Source organism: Alternaria infectoria (assembly GCF_024043175.1).
Source record: "Alternaria infectoria strain BMP 0036 chromosome Unknown scaffold_10, whole genome shotgun sequence".
NCBI classification, from domain to species: domain Eukaryota; kingdom Fungi; phylum Ascomycota; class Dothideomycetes; order Pleosporales; family Pleosporaceae; genus Alternaria; species Alternaria infectoria.
The window spans coordinates 811,506-832,591 of NW_026250699.1; the positions used below are offsets into that span (position 1 = coordinate 811,506).

Sequence of the window (21,086 nt, forward strand, 5' to 3'; positions counted from 1 at the left end):
CATATAAAGTCAACCTTTTGTAGCGTGCACTGCCAAACGCTTGCGTACGCCCATTCCTGCGCCGTGTATATGCTAATCGAAATCGTCGGGATTTGGTTCGTAACGTGTATGCGCCGCGCTCAGCCGAGGACCAGTAGATAGATTATCATGAGGGTGTTGATCAACATCAATGGTACTGCATTGTGTCAGCAAATGTGTCCTGGCTTTGTCTTCCACCTCTCTAAGGGACGTGGGTATGGAGAGGATGGAGGGGTACACGTACACCTCATGAGCGTCCGTACTGAGGATACGAGGTTGATCAGTCGCGCCTTTATACTGGCATCGTCGCGAGGGCCGCCGAAACCGGGTTCTGCTGCAGATGCTGTCCAGCCGACTGTGTCCTGGTCAGTTGGATGCTCAATTGTAGATTCGCGTGTGCCAGTGGATGCGTAGATGCGCAAAGGTCGCGGTGGGTCATGAGGACGTGGTAAACGTACTGCGTGCGAGGAAGCGGTCTTCGGAGAGGATTGCTATGGCGTTGACAAGGAGGACCGCGACTGCGCGTATTAGCGAGCGAATCTATCGGATGCGACTTCACATGTAATACCTGTGAACAGTCCGCCGAGCCCGAAGAAGAACATTTGTAAGCTTTGGACAGGATCGAATTGTTGTGTCGTGCACTAGGAGGTGTGAAGAGGGTATCGCTGAGAGCGCAAGTGTTGATGTAGCTGCCTAGCAGAAAGACAGTTGTCGTCCTGGGCTTCAACATCACCATCATCGGGATTATGTAAGCGCAACGCCTACCACAGCGTATCCGCAAGCAGCTCGGGCTTCTTAACAGGACAACGCCGCAATAAAAGGGCAGGGGAATACGGTGTGCGCTATGTCTGCTTCAGTACCAGTTCCGCATGTGCGTAAGTTATCGTGATCTCGGAAGAGATACATTCGCATCGTGATCATGGGAATTTCTCGATTGCCGTGCATGGCTTGTCAATCGCGTTTAGAGAAGGCGGCATTCTAGACCGCCAGTCGATCATACCCAACCTCAACAGAAGACCGTGAACATTAGTGGAGATCATTATCAGATCAAATTGTCGACATGTTCAATACACACAATGTAATGCCCAGTTCAAGAATGATAGAGACAAGACGGGGAAGTACCTAGGTACCTACCAAGGTAGCCGTGGAGACCCTTAACCGAACAGTGTTCAGCCCACAATGATCGACGTCGCATCAGCCAAAGGAATCGACCCCCCAGATCTCGCGCCAAACAACCGACAACCATGTTCCGTCGAATGGCAGAGCTCGGGCATATTCCCCATGGCCGCTACGGACGCGCGCCGTCTCAAAGGTGCGTCGACTTCTTTCACCTGCCAAATTTGCGTCATTGCTATAGCACCCGGCATGCCGGAAGCGTGATTCTAGAACTTCGCGACATCTCTGACCTTCACTCATACGTTTTCCTGGTGGTGCCTTTGTGTGCTTGTCGCCTTTCTCGATTCACTTTTCACTGCATCGGTAGTTGTTACCTTGGTAGCGTCTGTCAGGGTCTAGACTTACCGATCGACCCCTCGTATAGCGATCACCGAAGCGCGTCGACAAACACCGCCCAACATCTTTCCACGCCGCAAACTCGCACTTCTCTCTCCCGATCTCGAATACGGCTGCGCGCGACACATCTTATGATCTGGATACGGCGTTTACTCCATGTTGTTGACTGGTCTGGTTGAGGCGCTCGGAATCGGCTCTATCTTCGGCAGTCGCCACGGTTCGCGGATACACGAGTCGCATCACAACCCTACGCGGCCATAATACTCGCGCCACCACACCACCGTGATCATAATGACAGAGACCGACAGCGGCGATGGCGGCTACTTTCCTATGGGAGAGCGCTCTCGCTCCAGATCTGCGTCTCCCAGCTCGATTCGTAGCGACTCAATGTCAATCCATCTCACAGAGCCGTCAGCCACCATGGCTGCATTTACTGCGCTTCAGTACTTGCCAGTACCGGTTCTTGTCTTATCTGCCCAGAAGACCGTAGTGCTTGCAAACGAGGCCATGGGTCGCCTTTTTGGTATTGACTTGGAAGGTGATCATGATCTTTCAATAGCGGAAGCGTTGCAGGACAAGACTATGGGTGATCTTGGTGTAGATATTCTACAGAACGGCTCTCCAATTCTGATCACATGGGAGGTTCGTTATAGTCCATGCATTTGCCCATGGATAACCATTTAACTTTTGTAGAGCTTTCTGGATTGCGTAATCGACGACTCAATAGCAAGCAGCTTAGACGAAGATGGAGATTCTCATATGGGCAGCGGCCACACCACACCGACCGCAGCGACCATGCCATCTCTAGGAGAACCCCAGTCAACAAAACCATTGCCGCGCCTGAGCAGTACAAACCTTGCGCGAACAATGGTACGCGACGTATCAGTAGAGGTGGTCATTGCGCCGCTTTCTTTGGATCCCGACGGCACTTTGAAAAAGTCAGAAAAAAAGAAAGATTACGAGAATGCAATGCAGGCATCTTGCATCATATCCATCTGGAGCATTGATGATAACCAATACTACACGCTGACTTTCACAAGTGCAGTAGCTGCTGATAGGGCGCCACCACCCACCAGTCGTATAGTCACTCGTACAAACACAGGAGCTCGCCTCGACAAGTCACGAAGTTCGGGTTCGTCGAGCTCTTCCTCAGGCCGGCGTTCGGGAAGCAGTTCGAATTCGACTTCGAAAGCCGTTACGCCTACTCTACAGCAGCCAGAATTTCCACCTCGAGGCCCTCCTACTAGGGGCAAGGCCGACATTGCGAATTCAGCCTCTATATTCCAAAAGGCAACACAACTCAAGGATGCTATCCTGAACTCTATTACCATGCCCGCATACGGTATGTATGATTCCACACCTACCTGAGAATCCCTGACTGACTCTTTCACAGCAATGTGGAAAGACCAAAGCTTCGGGATTCCAAACAAAGCCCTCCTGCGGCTACTTTCGAAAGATTCCACCTATGCGCCCGGAGACCAGCTAGATTTTCTCAGCCAGTTCAACTGTTGGACCGAAGATTTCCAGCGCCTTCTCAACCTCGATGAGTTCCCCATTATTGAGGTCTGCCGTACACGAGAGAGAGTCGGAGGACGGCGCATCGGTATGCGGCATCCGCTTACAGGTACTCGGATTGTGTATGAGATCAACGGCGAGCCTGTATTCCACGAAGAAACTGGGGATTTCCTTGGTGGTATAGTGATCTTCAAGGATATCACCGAGTATACCAAGCAAATTGCCGCCCAGATTGAAGAGAACGAGAAGCAGTTTGAATACATTGCAAACTTCATGCCGGTCATGGTATGGACAACTACGCCTGATGGGCTTCACGACTGGTTCTCTCAACGGTGGTATGACTACACAGGGTTGACAGTCGATCAATCAATAGGCGAAGGTTGGCGCCTACCGTTCCATCCAGATGACATGGCAGCGACCGCTCAACGTTGGTTCCACTCTCTCAAGACAGGCGAAGAATACAACACAGAATACAGATGCCAGCGCTATGATGGAGAGTGGCGCTGGATGTTAGGACGAGCTTTGCCCTTTTACGACGACTCCGGACGCATAGTCAAGTGGTTCGGCACATGCACCGATATCCACGATCTTGTCTTGGCTCGTCAAGAGGCTCGTCAAACAAGAGAGCAATTGCAGCAGGTCATCCAGCACGCGAAAATTGTCCTCTGGGTTATTGATCGCAACAATGAGGTCAAGGTCCTGGAAGGCGATATGGCCGCTACCGAACGAACCAACAAGGAAAAATTGGTTGGAAAAAATGTTTTCGATGTCTTTGAGTTGCCCAGCAATGATCGAGCGCGATGGCATGGACCTATTCAGGAGATCCTACAGGGAAAACAATCAGCTGAGATCGTGAACGGGAGATACATGTCGGAAGCTCGCTACTACCGGACCCGTCTAGTACCGCTCATGAGCACTTCCAGGACTGCAGGCGTCGACGGCAATACTTTTGTGAATGGTGTGATCGGTGTTTCTATGGATATAACCGAGCTGCGAGAAAGAGAAGAACAACTCAAGGAGCAAGAGAAGGAGAATTCGAGGCTCCTGGCCAACGAAGCGGCAGCGAAAGAAGCAAGTCGGATGAAGTCGCAGTTCTTGGCTAACATGTCACACGAGATCCGAACACCTATCGCTGGCGTAATTGGCATGTCTGAACTCCTCTTCGATATGAACCTGGACGAGGAACAGAAAGAATGTGCCGAGAACATTCATCGAAGCGCCAACAGTCTCTTGACGGTAATCAACGACATTCTGGACTTTTCGAAAGTTGAGTCAGGACGGCTTGACGTTGAGGAGGTGCAGTTCAGTCTCAGCGTCGTCCTCCGAGACGTGAACAAGGTATGTCGCAGACTACAGCGTATGACCTCATTGTCCTTACTGACCCGCTCAGATGATGTCTTTTGCTGCACAGAGGAAGGGTCTGGATTACCAGAGTTCCATACAAGATGAGGTTGGGGCAGACCTGCGCGTAATGGGAGATCCAGGCAGATTACGGCAAATTCTCACCAATGTGCTAACCAACAGCATCAAGTTCACCTCGGTGGGTACTGTAAGACTTGCCGTCTCCATCAGCCAAGAATCAAAAGATATGGTCACGGTCAACTTCAACGTTGAGGACACTGGGATTGGTATAGAAGAGGAGGTCCGCAAGCGACTATTCCAGCCCTTTAGTCAGGCAGATTCGTCCACGGCTCGACGATTCGGCGGAACTGGCCTGGGTCTAACCATCAGCAAGAACCTTGTTGAGCTCATGAAAGGTCAGATATGGCTGGACTCGAAGCTGGGGCAGGGTACTACTGCTACTTTCTGGATACCATTTACTCGCGCACCCTCGCAAGATGGAGAATCACCCTTGGTTCATCTAGAGTCAATTCCGGATCGACTTCAGAGCGACATGTCAGTCTCATGTGGCAGCTCGGAAGGCCATACACCGCCGTTGACACCGCAACTTCCTAATGGGAACTCATCATACCCGTTGCTCAAATCAGCAATTCCGGATCATCTGATGAGCCTTCCCGACAATGAAAGGCAGGAGATTCACGTTCTCGTTGTCGAGGACAAGTAAGTTGCGCTTGAGCATGTTCTCATGGAAAAGGTGATTAACAAACGACCAGTCACATCAACCAGCAAATCGCGCTCAAGACGATCAAGAAGCTTCACTTCTCGGTCAATGCAGTGTGGAACGGCCAAGAAGCTTTGGAGTATCTAATGCAGGAGTTCGGCCCTTCGCACCCACGCCCGGATATCATCCTGATGGACGTTCAAGTGAGGCAGCTTCGTACGAGACCTTGCACGTGTTGCTTGCTGACAGAAAATGCAGATGCCTATTCGAGACGGTTACTCCGCTACCCACGCAATCAGGACAGAATCGCCGTGGCGCAATATGCCCGAAATTCGAGGTGTTCCGATCGTAGCCATGACGGCTAGCGCGATTCAGGGCGACAAGGAGAAGTGTGTATCGTGTGGTATGGATGTAAGTTTTCACCAGGCACATCTTCAGATTCGTGATATAGGAGATGCTAAGACTCAGCAGGATTATCTCGCCAAGCCAGTCAAAGGGAAGCTGCTGGAGAAGGTAGGTTTCCCCAAGCCAACTGGTGGGTCCGCTAACAATCATAAGATGCTTGTGAAGTGGGCACTCGAAGGCCGGCGAAAGACGGCAAAAAGCAAACCGCCCACAAACGGCAATGATCGACATGGCGTCGCAACCCCAAGCTCCAAGGTGGGCTCTAGGGCAAAAGATCACCCGCGAACGGCAGACTTGTCGGTTGAATCTGAAACAACGGCGCAGGCATTGACCGCTGAACTTGACCGCCTCCACTATCAGAGCGATGCAGCATTCACAAGGTCCAACGAGAACGAGGGTGAGAGGGCCATGCGGCGTATTCACGCTGAGGAAAGAGACACGAAATTGCGCGACGAAAAACTGCTTTCGTTAGTCGGGCCACAGCTCATCCGTCACAACAGCTCTCAGGGGCCACACAACGAACCATCGATGCCTCTGACCGAGGCAAACATTGAGAAATTGGCCCATGAACAAGAAACAGACTCTCTCACAACAAAGAAGCCCGGTTCTCTGGATGAGGCCGACTCGAATAGGGCAAACAATGCTCATAGTATGAGCAACGCGAGACAGGCTACCTTGGCGCGACCGGGGCTTTCAAATTCGCGCCTCCATGACAGTGAACGGACGGTCGTTGAGCACGTCACTCGATGAAATGCTCAGAGACGAATGCTCCATCATGACCACCGTCATTTCAACGTCGATAGAGCCTCGACATGTCGGGAAGACACCCGCGCCTTCCTTCCTTTTAGAGACGAAGCATTGACAGCGCACAGCTGCACCACTTGCTCGAAAGGTCAAGTCAGTCTGCAAGAAAGAAGTCATGCAGATACGCTTAGACACTCAACCACAGTACCGGAAACTTTTCTGAAAGATAGGGATGCATCATAGGGTAGCGACAGGAAGTTAGATGCTGGTGGTGCTCGGCGACCATGCAGCCTCACTTCATTGGCAGGGCTTTCAATGCCAATGCATAACCTGACCCGTTCAGGCCCCGAGATGCGAAGACCCATGCGATGTTCTGGCAGAAAGGAGAATGCAGCTTTCCTCATGCAGCATGCACGTGCTCGGGGAGATCATGTGCATCTGATCACATCCTGGTAGTCCGATGATTCTCCTTGAAGCCGGTCAAAGAATGAAAACGTGGATTTCGACTCGAGTCAACTGTCAGAAGTACCCCACCAGCAAGTTAGAAGCATTGGCATTGCGCGTCCTTTCGGGCGCATAAAGGGGAGATAGGGCTGTAGTAACGGCTGTAATGCCGCATAATCTGATTAGGAAAGAAAAAGATTTTGATCTGCGAACCACATCACAATTCTCGTGTCCCTGGTCTCTCGTGTCTCTCGAAGGGGAAAGTGTTTGCTTTTCGTACCCAATTCCTTGGCTTGACAGTGGTGATCATGTACCTTGTCCGTTAGGAGGGCGGGAACTTTCTGGAGATCATGCGATAGAAATCGGACATGCAGAATCTCCAGGTCAAACTTTGTTATGGCACAGACGTGCCTTGCGCAGCCACCCCCAAGATTGACAGCCTGACAGCCCGCGTTACTCCCGCAGTTTCGATGAACGTTACATCGGGCGGGTTGAGAACTCGTAAGTGCGGCTTGCCGAGTCGTAGCGCTCTCTTGGCTCACCACGTTGCCATTGGCTGTAGCGCGCAATTGCACCGCTGCCCGTGACTAGTGTTTTTGCTAGCAAAATGGACCTGGTGGTTAATGTACCAGAGTGTCGGGCGCACTTGATTCGCTGCCTCGCCGACTGCTTTTGTTTTGCGGTTTTACTGCTGGCTTTTTGTCGCTGGTTTAGGCGCTGTTCGGTTCACCTGCTGCCCGGATCTAGCAGGAGTTTGTTCGTGCGCTACGTGGCTATGGAGCGGTTGTTGAGCACTAGCTGCACACCAGCCTCGGCGGAGATGGTTTGCGCAACCAATTCGGTGCTGCGCAGCTTCGTCGTGAACGTGTCCAACACGTGTGCCTGACAATCACTCGCTGCTGATCGATCTCGCAGAGCCGCATATCTGGCTCATATGAAGATCGCGGGGAACGCTTACTGAAGATCTCCAGAACTATGGGATGCTGTTGCACATAGATTGTCTGCAAAGCCGCAGGTATCTGGAGAGGCGGCTTTGCTTCTCCACACGCCTTGTGCTATTGCTCGTATTGCAAAGCTAGTGTGCGATCTCGGAAATAAAAAACAATCCACCCTAGAGCTTATCGAGTACCCAAATGGCTTGGCGGTGGGCGTAGGTGGGCGCAGGATGCTCACAGACAACGGCTAATAAACTTCGGTGATCTGGCATGGCTTGCGAATGCAGGGTCCAATGTCCAAATGCCGAGCGAGCGGCTGCCGACACCCTACGACCTTTGCGACAGCAGATAGCGCTGGGGATGGGTCACGTCCACTTCTTTTTGGCCTGCTGTTCTGATGCTGATGCGATGCACTGCGCGGCGTCAGATGCTGCACTCGATTCACCGGCCACTCGAGTAGGGTACCACTCCCGCCGACAGCTGCACACGCAGAGTAGCGGCAGAGGCAGACGCAGCGAAGTGGAGGCCTGACGCTCAAGTGACTTTGATAGTGCAGGCTGCACGCTCGATGTTGAGCGGGATGGCGCTGCTCCAACAGATCTTGCCCTGCATGACCAGGCCCCGCGGAGCCACGAACACAGTGAGGGGGTTTGCAGAGCAGCTCCGTGCGCTTGAGATGCAAGGCGGCCCTTTTGTCCCAACACCTAACCACTCACGTCGACCAGGCATGCAGCGGTGAGATGGCAGGTTCCGAGTGCATGCTTTCTGCCCATTGCCACTCGTGCTCGCGCTCGCATTCAGACAAAGGCCCCAAGCCACGACGCGCGCTGAACGCCCAACACAGCGTTCTGCCCGCTGGTATAACGCACTGCAACAATGGCTGCTGTGCAGCATGCTCAGTATCCCGGGCGGCAAATCATCTGCATGCTTGACCGCTCCTACATCATCCTGCATGGCCTTCACTGTCGCCAGGTACCGCTTGGGGGCTGCGCCAATGACAGCTCGCTTACGGCCTCTAGCGTCTGCGCTAGGGCGGGCTTCCTATGACGACATTGCCAGCAAGCACCCATGATGCGCCCACATCCTACAGCACCTTCCACCAGCGCGCGTGTCAGCGGGGTGTGCAAATGGGCCTTGGCTCTCATCATTCCTCCCAGCTAACCATCCGGTCCGCGTCAATGACAGGCCGAAGATACGGAGCACGAAACAACCTGCCCCAGGCCAATCGTCGACGCTGTGCTATCGGCTCACGATTTCGTCATTGGTGGATATAGCGACCGCACACACAACCAGCCCTGCTACACATGACGCCTCCATCCCAAGGGCAAGCCGATATTGGGGAGTGCGACTGATTGGAGCTCTGTGGGAAGCCAAAGTGGTGTCTTCCTCAAGACTCGGCCCAGCGTGTGAGTCGAGTACAGTTACATGGTGCCGAGCAGGTACACCGACTGCGACCGACGAGCCTGTGGTGCCCCTATTGGACAAGGCAGTTCCCGAGACTGTCGTGGATGCCGCAGCTCGTGACCCGCCATCTGGCTAAGCTACAGTCGTTGCAGCCAAAGCAACATGGACGGCGATCAAACGCTTGCCCATTGCTTAGGTATGCGCACAGGCGCTGCTTCAGGGGACTAATTTCACGTCGGGCGCTTTTTTTTCCGAGTGCGCCGTGCACGACGGAGAGTCAGGAGAGGGGCGGAACCAACGCTAGGACAGAGGGAGAGAAACTCACAGAGTTCGAGTTTACGCAACAACGTGGAGATAGTTGTGGCGGTCCGACTCCGCGACGCGAAAGCAGCCTCTCCGGCCAGTGTCCGGCGCGATGCACCTCGAAACCGCAAGCTTGCGAAGCCGCCTTTTCGGTCCCTTTCTTGCTTGCGGTGGAGCGTGCTGCTAGGCGACCGTTGTTCTGCAGCGTCGAGTGTCGACAGTCTCAGAAGCAATGCTTAGGGGGTGATCAGATATCGCCAGGATGAGGACACAGGGCAACTCCCAGGCCTGCCGCACTCGTCAGCATTACTGCGGAGCATTTCACTCTTATCGCTCATCAGGCTAGCGCTCATTGACCAAAACGGCAGGATGCAATTGTGAGTGAATGCACTAGTCCGCTTCCATGCCCCTCGTCGACCCTGGCCAAGTGGATGCACGCCAAAACAAAAGCCAAAAATCCCTCCCGCGCCTACCGCCCGCTGATTCGCAGCTGTCTGGCAGAGACGAAAGGCTTGCCTAGCGGCGAGGGCTTGTTTGGCGCACCACTGGCCTTTCACGGGTGAGAGGGCTGCCGGTGATAGCGCAATGGAGAAGCGGTAGACGCTGGCGTGAGTAAACGGGAGCTGAAGGCTGTTGAGCCCACTGCGCTCAATGGCGCGGATGCCACATCGGCCGTGGGCAGGCCATTGAATAACGCTCCCCACACGCTTAAAAGCAGCGTGCAGAAAGATGCCTTAGCGCAAACCATCCCTGTCGTCACCGACGTAGGTGCTTCCGGGGTCTTCAGCCAGCTTGCCTGCTCACTATGCTTGGCTGCCAGCCTATGATGGAGGTGCTGTGAACCCAAAAGACGTAAACGCTTCAAGGAGCGGAATTTATCAGTGTCTCTTCCCCGATAAATCGCCTGCTGATCAACACTCCCCAACCTCTAAGCTTTACTCAATCCTAAATTGTCTCTTGCCTTAACTCGTACCAGAGACTATCAATACTGCTTTCATCATCGTTACCCTCACATCCTTACTTCTTTGTCGCTGGTTTGCTTTTGGAGCGAATAACGTTACCGAACCTTCCACCGCGACACGCAACACGCAACCCCAGCCCACACGGTCCGCCCCTGCACCCGCTGGGCATTCTGCTCCTTGCAAGCACTGTGCTTCACTTGAAACGCTCGAGCGTCTGCCACCCAGTCACTGGTGTCCGCTTTCGCCCTACACCTAATCTCGCTGGTTCATCGCCACGGCTCCTGGTTAGTACAGGTCAACTGATCGACATACCAGAGGGATTATCTTTACTCGACTTGGACTACCACTGCACGGGAGTCCCCAGTGTCAGAGTGAATTCAAAAGGTCGCAGATCCCACCACTGAGTACCTGTGATCGACTATCTCCACGTTTTCAACCCTCGAACTATCACGTTTCACACCTGGATCTACGAGTAGAGTGCCTGTTGTAACACTCACATTCGTCTTCTTGTACCACCTTCTCCTCCGGTCCTTTCCACCTCACCTCCGCAACCCTCGACATCGCAATGGCAATGGCAGTCGACAACCGCCAGCAACCCCAGCTTAGCAGCATGGGCTACGATCACATGCGCTACCCCCAGCAACAACCACACTTCACCAACCCGTGGGTGTCCACCGGCGCCTCGCAGCAGCAACTGTACCAAACAACGGTCGCACCCAATGTAGACGCGCAACGGCCTACCAGCATTGCGATCCCGTTCCACAGTCTGCCAGTCACAGCTCCTCCCATGGGACAAGGTATTACTCTCCCGGACGGCACTTTCGGAACAGAGAACTTACTTGTTACGTCTGAAGATATCATGTCGCGAGGATACCCTACTGGCTATGCTACCTCTGGGTCATCACCAAACCAAACCTATGCTCCTACTTCCGCACCCTACTCTCAGGTGGAATATGGCAACACAGAAAGGAGCCCGTACGCATACCAACAGGATGCCTCCCGCCGCTCTTCACATCCGTCAGTCCCCTCAATAGCCTTCTACGAGTCCGTAGAGAGCGCAGCCCAACGACAACGCCAAAGTTCACTTGTTGACTTTAGCAGAATGAACGCACAGCAACCGCGCAACAGCTTTAGCGATGCGCTTGACGCAAGCCGTGGCATGGTTTCCCTGAGTCAGTCAGACATTACTCCTAGGAATATCTACGGCTCTCAAGGAACCAGCCGCAGCTCGACCGACTCCTACGGCTTCCCTTCCGCACACTCGACACACTCGTCAATCTCATCAGGCAGCTATGGCCCGAACGGGTACTACGGTGGTGAGGGCTCTGTGACAGATTACAGCTCTGCATCGGAGTCTGTTGATCTTGGCAACTCGCGCACTTTGCCCCGCCCCAATGCGCTCCTCGGTGCCAACATGCCTCCCGCGCCTGCGTCGATGATGAGCCAGTTCAGCTCGAAGGTCTCCTCCAGCTCGCAAAAGAAGCACAAGTGCAAGATCTGCGACAAGCGCTTCACACGACCAAGTTCGCTACAGACGCACATGTACAGCCACACTGGCGAGAAGCGTAAGCACTCCCTAGCACATCACCACCTACATCACTAACATTATGACAGCATTCGCATGCGAAGTCGATGGCTGTGGCCGCCACTTCTCCGTCGTATCCAACCTGAGGAGACATCGCAAGGTTCACAAGAACGACGGCAGCATCGACCACCCTTCACCGGAGAGCGTCGATCACTAGGTGATCACCACCTCGGTCGCACTTAGTGCCTTGCTTGTCTCGACCCCGTCCCAGGACTCGCTTCAACCGCTTCGTCGCACACGTCTTCAGTACATATAATGTTTTGAGATACCACCGTCGCGCGTTTCCTAGTCACGACCATAGATCGAAACGACAACAATCTGGGACGGTCCTTCCCTTCTACCCATCGCTGCCCACCACGGATTTTTTACTGAGATACCACCTGGCCCTCGACCCGAGAGACCACCACGGCGTTCTGGTGTTCCGAATTACGAGTATTCCGTTTCCGAGCGATTTTCAACACCCTGTAACATTACGCGTTTGTCTTATCCGGGCCTGGTCCCTTGCCGCCCGCCGTTGCTTATTTAATCTTTCGACATTGCTCGACAAGGGCTTTGACCCATAGTCGTCATGGAGCATTTTGTCATCACCATTCGCTTATACCCTTTAATATTTTAGACTCTCTTTTAGCAACCGCCCTTTCCCGACATAGAGTCGTGCGGAGGGTCGGTTAGCACAATGACGTTTGTACAGTAGTAGCTTGCAGCGCGCGCGCATAGGTGCCACCCACCGAATGGGGGTACAAGCCAGGATGGCTTTCCGACAGACACTGAGTCGTCGAGTACAGGCAGCGGGATCGAAATGACGCATCCCTCCATATTGTGGATAGGAACGCGGCTGAAATCAAAGACCCTTGTTTAATCCCATGCATACCATCTCCCGTTTTTTCTCTGTCTCGAAAACTTCCAAATTCTTCTCACCAGCTGACATAGTGACGGCAGCGGCCCTTTGGTTCGGGACCATGGCGCGGTCTCCGGTCGTCACTTGCGATACCTCGGTCGCCGGTTTAGCCAACGCGACCCTCGTCATGAGCTTGTCTCCGCAATGCCATCATTTGGCGTCCCGTGAGCGGTGGGCTTACGACAAGGGGTCAGTCTTGGCTCCCGTCATGCAGCGTCAGCCCCTTGCTAGCCGCAAGACCCTTCTTACCTCAGCGAGTGGGATGTCTGCCGCCGCACCTTGGGCCGCCAAAGGCTTTGGTTCTATGCTATCATTCGCTTTCACACCCACCGGTCCCGTCACTCATGGTAGCCCCTGCCATCAAAGTCGGAGTTGCGTACGAGGCTGAGTGGGACGCAACGATGTCACTTGTTTCACTCGAAAGCGCAAAGCCCCATAGCTGCTGACGTCGGGCTTTCTCTCTGCGTCGCGTAGGCTGCGGGACTTTTTATTTTCTCTGCTTTGCAGGGAGTGCCAATCACGATGCTCGCTTGTAACAGTGGGTCACGCGCTGGAGACGGTCCGAAAGCAGCCTGAGATGAGATCGTAGTGTGCCTGACGGCTGTAGAGTCGTGCCATTTTTCGAGTAAAGATCGTCGTAAGGACGCGACGACTTACAGCATCGCGAAACTTGAGGCAACATATCGCGTTACGAGAACGTGACGAGGCGAGTGCGTGACTCTTTCGCTCCGCTTGCTACTGGTTTCCGCCGCGCCTGTTGGTGCCCGGAGAGTGCGCTGTAATCTAGCTTGCAATACCGCCGAACCACCACTCAGGACAAAGTATCTCCGCCATGGTCCTAAACACCTGTCTTTTCGCCACCCGCTCCGGCTCCTCTATTTCGGTCGGCCTTTGAAACCGCAAACCTTGTGGCCACCACACGGAATTGCAAGCCATCATGCAAGCCAGTGTTGCGTTTTTGGCCGTTGGTTCGTAAGGGAGACACCCTTTCGCTTTGCTATCCTAATCTCCGACGATCGCGACTCCAAGTAGTACCATGCACCGACACGCTCACGAAGCGAGGGCGGAGTGCCTTAGCTGAAGCGAACTGGTGTCGTTGGGTTATAGTTCCGCATACCATGATATTCCAGGATGCGAAGTCCACAGCCTACCAGCATGCACTTCCTGCGCAGCCGTCTCACGTTAAGCGACCATGGCTGGTAGTATAATCTCAATCCTGGTCGTGTCTACGCCGCCTGAACACAACCATATGAGGCTTGGGATTGCATGCATTAATGCCCTTGCTATTCTTGATCTTGACGAAAAGAAGGGTCTCTGCAGCGGTTAACGACCAGGATGGTAGGACTATGACCATACGCCTCATCTTCACTACACATTGCGGTGCTATCATGTCATGGAGAATTGAGGAAGCAGGTTCGAAAAGCTCATTCGCTACCGCTATCCCCAGATGATGTACTATGAATCCTTCACAATCTCTGGCTGCGACAAGCGGGACTTGCACTTTGCATTCTACTTCGTGATCCACTATGCTAACCCTCGTCAAGCATGAAATCCGCTTCGCAGAGATGAAGCCGCCAGCAGAGACTACAAACACGGCTTGCGCGTAACACAATGCCAAGCCGAACTCCACCGCCATTCCTCGAAGCAAGCACCAAATTCAAGCATCAGGTAATCTCCACTACAACGCCAGCTAGTCAGCACAGATGCGTTGTCGTCCGCTGGTGGTGTAGTACGTTATCCTCCCTAAAGTGGGTCTCATATCGAGATTGAACCAACCCCGCGTTCCCAAGTCTGATCTACGACAGTTTCAGCCCTCCCGCGCCTGTTGTAAGGTATCCACACGCTGAACACGCGCAGCTCCGGGTGCCTAACCGATGCTTTTGTGCCTTCCTATTTTGTTGGTAGGCGTGTTAGATTCCGTGTCTCGGGACCCATAGGACGCGCAATCGTCCTCTGGAGCAAATTGCTCGCCTGGAGAAACTTTGGTACTCTTTTGTAATTTCAGGATTCTTGTATCCCGCCACTTTCGAAGCGAGCGGTGTCGGAGTCTTGGGATCGGTGCTCACTCGCGTCCGTAGGAAATTTTCTGTCGCTTCGTCTTGTTGCCGTCATCGTCGTCGTCGTCGGCTGCCTTCTTCTTCTTGCTTCCTCCTGGCCTCGCCCCGTTTGTAGGTTGACTCGATTCGCGCGTAGGAAAGGACGAAGTTGGAGTAGGAGCGTGCGATGGCGTCGCGGAGCCCGGTGTGGAAGATTCCTGGAGTGCAGTTAGCATCGATTCTCTGGCTGTCCATGAGCAAGCGCGGTATCTCCACGTACCCTCAGGAAGCTTGTAGAGCTCCGACTGAATATCCGGTCTGCATCACTGATGGGTGCTTTCCGTCTGGTCGCGGTGCCTGCTCCTCCTGCTGTTGTGGTAGTCGCCGCGCCCTTGATGTAGTTGTCGAAGCCCTTGATGATGTTTCCGGCGCTCGTCTCTTCGAGGTATTGCGTCTCGACTCGGAGGATGTTGTCCTCTAGTTGTAGCTGCCATGGAAAGTCAACACGCAAGTTCACAAACGCGTCATTGGCTGTACTGACCAGACTGTTGTCGATGATGCGCTTCTTGTTGAGCGATTCGCGCAAGTCGCGTCGCAGTCTCTCGTAGTAGGGCATTCCGCGCGAGCTGTCTGCGCCCGTGTTGTTTGCGCTTCCTGGCGCCGCGTTTTCGGCCATAGTGATACTTCGGATGTTGGCTTTTGGTAATTCCGGAGGTAGAGGTTCACGGCTGCAGCAGTTGTCGTCGGTCCCTAGTCCGGTAGATCCCAGGTAAACGGTCGCGGTTGCCTTTGGGTGAACGCGGAGGCTAGCGTTGGTGAGCTCGGGCCTCTTCAGCAAACGCAACTTCTAGATCTCGAGCAACGATGCCATCGCTCCACACCTCCTTCCGTTCTCCCGCCTAGCTGCCATCTGTCGCCTGTACAGTCGCCGACACCTTCCGCTTACCAACGTCGCGTATACCTGCTCCGGACGCGCTCAAGCACCCCGCGCCGAACCTCCGACCTCTCAGTCGCAACAACAAATCAGAGAGACCTTGCCCGCGTGACAGCGACAGAATCTCTCCCAATCACCCAAGCAGCAGGCCCATCCTACTGTGTTTGCGACTTCACAAACATCGTCGACGGTTTTACCAAGACAACAACAATCTTGCGCCCGGTGTATACCAAACCTCGAGGATTGCTGCCTGAACCATGGCAATGGACGCCAAAGAGATTGAGCTCCGTGGCAAGGCCATCGGAAAAGCCGTGGCCGAGGGCGAGCCAAGCGCTTCTGTAATCAAGCTGCTCAACGACTTGAAGACGGGTGTGCAAGCGACCGAGGATCTCTTGCGCTCAACCCGCATTGGTGTCACCATCAATCGTCTGCGATCGCACAAGGACCCGGCTGTACAAAAGCTGGCGACAGAACTGGTAGCAAAGTGGAGGGACGAGGTCAAGAAGAAGCAGCCACCCAAGATGAATGGTCCCGCAAAAGCAGCCGCGAACGGAGGTGCAGCATCTTCGCCAGCTCCTCCACCCTCAGGGACTGCGTCACCAGCCCCCAGCCTGGCCAAGAAGAAGCACGACGTCGCCGCCGACAAGCGCAATCACAAGACCGACAAGGTCAAATATCAGGTCACCGGGGACGAGGCGCGCGACAACTGCGTAAGGCTGATGTACGATGGCCTGGCCTTTATGAGTGAAGCGAGTAAGTTGGAGCATATGGTGTACCTTGTACTTGACTGACATGTGCAGTGCCGGACGAGATCCTCGGTGTCGCGAAGCAAGTCGAAGCCGCCGCCTACAGTAACGCAGGTAGCGTAAACAATACCTACAAGGAAAAGATGCGCTCTCTCTTCCAGAACCTCAAGAACAAATCGAACCCTCAACTCCGCAGGCGCGTATTCAGCGGAGACATACCCGCCAAGCAGTTTGTCGTCATGACACACGACGAAATGAAATCGGATGCGCGCAAAAAAGAGGACGAGGAGTTGGAGAAGCTCAACATGAACCAAGCCATGGTTGCACAAGTCGAAAAAGCCATCTCCAAGGAGTTCCAGTGCGGAAAGTGCAAGCAGAAGATGGTTAGCTACAGTCAGGCACAGACTAGGTCCGCTGATGAACCTATGACTACGTTCTGCGAGTGCATGAACTGTGGTAACCGGTGGAAGTTCTCATAGACGGTGGTCGATTGTGTTCACGTGTGGTGCAGATTGTACGCGTGCGTGGTGTATCAGTATAGCGGGTTGCGGCAAACATTGAGTAGCGGGCGTTTATAAAGGTGGCATCGAGGGCGTCGGTCCATTGCGGAAGAGTGTCTGCGTTTCGACTTTTCTAGTCTAATCTGCGGAGGAAAAAAGCAGATGCAAGCTTCTCTTCTTTCGGCACTGATGGATATGGTTACTATATCAAATATAATTTGGACCCAATTCTTTCACAACCATTGCTTCTTTCATCCACTTCTCTAGCATGTGTTTGCCATATTCTTGGGTTCTCTGAAGGTTACTTAGACTTGATGTAAGAACAGTCTTCTTTCTAGATGACCATGTGAAGGCACTTGTATGTATAGATTTGCTCTACAAATGGAGACCAGCATATCTATCGCCAATAGGAGTAACTCCACCAATATGAGCTCAGGTCTTGTTCGGACTTGAGGCCCCATCTCCTTGTTATTACCTCTCTCGCTACACAGAAGCTCTCATGTTTTGACACGATTTGAGCCGTCTTTCTTCCCTTGCTTCGAGTCTGTTGAGCTACAACAAACCTTTTGAGACTTCAAAATTTTTCCTCCGCGTTGTAAGAGTAGATGATCCCTGGAAATCACAAGAAATCAAAGTCTCGAAAATTTCCCCTGTCAAACGATAGACCACATGCAAAGCCATCTTGATATCACCGGCCAAGCACAGCACTGTCGAGGTACGAAATGAACACCTTCCCCGTGCACAACCCAATAGATGTCAGAACGATAACAACGAAGAGGTCATAGCAGCTCGAGAAACAGTATAATTCGCTATTCTTGTCGTGGCCATGGACTCGCAGTTTTGCTCAAACGAGTACGCTACAACGGTATTCCGAAGATTGAATATGCACAATACACCCGCCTAATCCATGCGGGGTGGTAATTACAACGCCATCGTCAAGTTAACAAGACATAGATAGAGAGAGACTGTGAGAGGAAAGAAAAAGGTAACTATGCAATGCACCGCCGACGCTTTGGTTTTCGTCCCCATCCGCTCAGAAGAGACTCCAACAGATGAACTTGTTGGATCCAAAGCTGACAACGCAACAATCAACGACACTCGGTTACGGCCCGGCATTCCAAGTCTCCTAGAACTTGAACGTGCTCTTCTTCCGCCCTAGACTGAAGCGGTTCTTGCCGTCCTTGTCGGTGTCGGTGGTGGGTGTATCGGGCGGGTTGTGCTCGTCTGTCGTACCGTCGTGCTTGTCCTTGCCTCCGGACCAGAATTTGGGTTTGGCTTTGAGACTCATTGATGTGTGCCTAAAACGACTCAATCCGCTCATACCCTTGACGCTGCCAAAGCCATTCGCAGCCTTGTCCTTCTCCCCAACCGCACTTGGAGGTGGTGGTACAACCTCCCCACTCGCGACGCGCTTCTTCTCTTCTTCAGCTGCTGATGTTTTGCTGGCTTCGAGTGCTGCACGGAGGTCATCTTCTTGTTTGCGGTAGTTTTCGCGCCGTTGTATTTCCATCTCTTTGCGCTTTTCCCTCGCTTGCCTTTCAAGCTCCTTCTCCTGAGCCTTGCGTTCCTTTTCTTCTTTGCTCTTACCGAAGAGCCCGAGATTGCTTTTGCGCGGGGCGAGTATGGGAACCTGAGTTGTGGTATGTTCGACTGGGTGATGGTCGGTGTTCGTTTGAACCTGTGCAAGCGGTGGGGCAGTCGCTGCATGGTCGAGGCTTGCGAACTTGTCGGCCTCTTCCATCGTGGGGGTGGTCGCGTTGTGGAAGGTATGATATGACTGGCCGTTGACACCGTTCGCTTTCGGTGTTGTGACTTCTTCCTGTGCCATCTTGGCAGCCTGCTCTGCTTCGGCGAGAGCGTCGGCTTCTTGCTCCTTCATCATGGCTTCTTCTGTTGTCTCCTGGTAAAACAAGACATATGCACAAGCCAGCACATTCTCTCCACCGAAAAAGTTCCTGACGTAGGCCTTGTCTACCGGCTCAACCATCTCGTCGTCGAACAATAGCCAGCCTCGATCCTGCGTCTTGATGATGGAGACGTAGTGACCATGATAGGGCCCACCTCCTATGTGCACCACAACTGCATATAGCTCGTATAGTCTGTCTGGGTCTTCTGCTTCATCGGTGGTGTTGAACAGCCGGAGGTAGAAGGGGTATACGACGCGGTGGAAGAGCTTTTGCAGGCGCTGGAGATCCTCTGTATACTTAAAACGCTTGAGATGCAAGGCCAGGATTTTGGGCAATCGCTTGATCTTCATCCTCTTTTCCGCCTCTTGCAGGCCTCCACAGTTGTCGCAATGGAATTTGTTCCGTTCACACAACATCTCCTCTTCTGAGAATTTGCGCAAACAGCTCGTCACTGACGAGTGCTGTTCCAGATCGACAGACAGGTCCAGGAATGCCTCGTCTCGCTGTGATGTGTTTTCGCATGTGAGGCATCGTGTTTCGGACGTTAATGTGCCTTCAAACAGCTCGTGTACCCACCCAGAGTTTGACTTTGCAGAGGCCACCGAGTTCCGCGCGGTCACTACTTGGCCATCCGTTACAGTCTCGCCGTCCTCGGTTATCTCTTCCACTTGGGCTGGGCGACTCTTGGAGTAATTCTCAACATTATCTACGACCTCGTTCAGCAGCAAGTTCAGGAACTCGTGTGCATCCTGGTGCATAGGTGTCCGGAACATCTCATTGTCCCGCCGCAATATCTCGAGAAGTTTGTGTGGGCTGACGACGCCTATGCGTGATCTGTGTGCTATGACGGCCTCGAATATATCTTTCAGCGATGAAAATAGCGATTCGTTCATGCCATATGCGTTTGCGTTCTCGTAGTCCATCTGCAGAACCGGACCGGCTGCCAGAGCCTGCTTCTTCTTGTACTCTGGCGAGTCTTTGTTATCCTCGGGCTTGGTGCCTGGGGGCTGGTTCGTCGCGCCTGGCGTGGTTGCTGGCTTTGCGGGACTTTTGGCATTTGGGCTGGAGAGTGAGGTGCGCCCCGTGGGCGAGAGGGCTGTACTCTGGCCATTTGGGAGGTTTGTGTTGAGTTTGAGGGGGCCTGACGTGGGCCTCTCGAGGGCTTCTGGGGGCGAGCGCGCGGGAAAGTTGATGACCTGTTCTCGAAAGGGCACTGAGTAGTATAGACACTGGACTATCGAGTTGCAGTAGCTGGCGGGCAGTCAGTATGTGTCGGGACGGGAGTGGACGAGACGTGTGCATACCATGTGCTTCCAAACTAGAGCATAGCGCGGTCAGCAGGCGGCTCGCGAAGGGCGGTTACGTAGCCAGACTTACATTCTCAAAGCCAAAGAACTTGTCGCTGCCGTCGCCGCGCAGAGGGCCCGCGTTGAGCAGCAGCTTCTCGAGCGGCGTCACCTCGGGCGCGTTGGGGTCTTTCCTGACGGGTATGCTGCCGGTCGCTGGGCTCAACGGCGGCTGTGGTATGTCAGTCAGGGCCAGCCATTGCCGATGGACGCGCGACTCACAGCACCGGACTTGATGCGACTGAAAAAGGAACTCATGGCTGGGGTATCGTGCGCAGGGAAAGGGTGGGGTGCAGGCGGACGAGGGCTAATGCGACAGCACTTCAGGCGATGTGGGCACGGTCGTGGTGCGAACGGGCTGGGGAAGGTGCTACTGGGTGCGGGCCCAGGGTTGTGGAAGGAGCGAAGGGCAACATGGAGGCCGGCAGAGGTACGAGGCGTGAAGGATGCAATTCACGCACAGCGGCTTGGAAGGCTGGCAGGTTGGGAAGCAGAGCCGGAAGACGGACCAAGGCGAGGCGAGGCATGGCTCTTTGGGATAGCTAACGCGACTAGAGGCGCCATAAGAGAGGCCGATGCCGAGAGATCCCCACGACCTGGCACACGCGACCCCGCCAACGAGGAACCGCCTCGGACTAACGCGCTGAAGCCAGCCGTTCCATCCAATGCTGTCCCGGCCAGCGAATTGTATCACCCACGCGGTGGGGCGCGATACCGAAGAACATGCATAGAACATCTGATGCTGATGCCCCATCACAGCACGCTGACCCTCGACGGCACGCTGCCCAGCCCGCCGACGGTGTGCCTGATGGACAAGACGCTCAGCCGCC

At 53.8% G+C, this 21,086-nt stretch overlaps 5 protein-coding genes across 5 annotated transcripts; 3 read left to right on the forward strand and 2 right to left on the reverse strand.

The window, feature by feature from the left end:
• Nucleotides 1-1,950: 1,950 nt before the first annotated feature.
• On the forward strand, nt 1,951-6,479 carry J4E92_006712 (uncharacterized protein; the record flags this gene model as incomplete). Its single annotated transcript, XM_051498078.1, has 10 exons — nt 1,951-2,172; nt 2,224-2,400; nt 2,743-2,872; nt 2,924-4,383; nt 4,436-5,106; nt 5,160-5,310; nt 5,366-5,518; nt 5,579-5,620; nt 5,666-6,161; nt 6,385-6,479. 10 exons carry the CDS (start codon nt 1,951-1,953, stop codon nt 6,477-6,479), a joined length of 3,597 nt encoding a protein of 1,198 aa, XP_051351804.1.
• Nucleotides 6,480-10,869: 4,390 nt separating this feature from the next.
• Nucleotides 10,870-12,046, forward strand: J4E92_006713 (uncharacterized protein; the record flags this gene model as incomplete). The annotated part of the gene is made up of 2 exons (XM_051498079.1): nt 10,870-11,869; nt 11,919-12,046. The coding sequence occupies 2 exons, from the start codon at nt 10,870-10,872 to the stop codon at nt 12,044-12,046; spliced, it is 1,128 nt and encodes a 375-aa protein (XP_051351805.1).
• A 2,803-nt stretch (nt 12,047-14,849) lies between these two features.
• Nucleotides 14,850-15,499, reverse strand: J4E92_006714 (uncharacterized protein; the record flags this gene model as incomplete). The annotated part of the gene is made up of 2 exons (XM_051498080.1): nt 14,850-15,041; nt 15,104-15,499. The coding sequence occupies 2 exons, from the start codon at nt 15,497-15,499 to the stop codon at nt 14,850-14,852; spliced, it is 588 nt and encodes a 195-aa protein (XP_051351806.1).
• A 515-nt stretch (nt 15,500-16,014) lies between these two features.
• J4E92_006715 (uncharacterized protein) lies at nt 16,015-16,982 on the forward strand (the record flags this gene model as incomplete). Its single annotated transcript, XM_051498081.1, has 2 exons — nt 16,015-16,510; nt 16,558-16,982. 2 exons carry the CDS (start codon nt 16,015-16,017, stop codon nt 16,980-16,982), a joined length of 921 nt encoding a protein of 306 aa, XP_051351807.1.
• Nucleotides 16,983-18,129: 1,147 nt separating this feature from the next.
• J4E92_006716 (uncharacterized protein) lies at nt 18,130-20,514 on the reverse strand (the record flags this gene model as incomplete). Its single annotated transcript, XM_051498082.1, has 3 exons — nt 18,130-20,161; nt 20,274-20,428; nt 20,479-20,514. 3 exons carry the CDS (start codon nt 20,512-20,514, stop codon nt 18,130-18,132), a joined length of 2,223 nt encoding a protein of 740 aa, XP_051351808.1.
• Nucleotides 20,515-21,086: the final 572 nt, after the last annotated feature.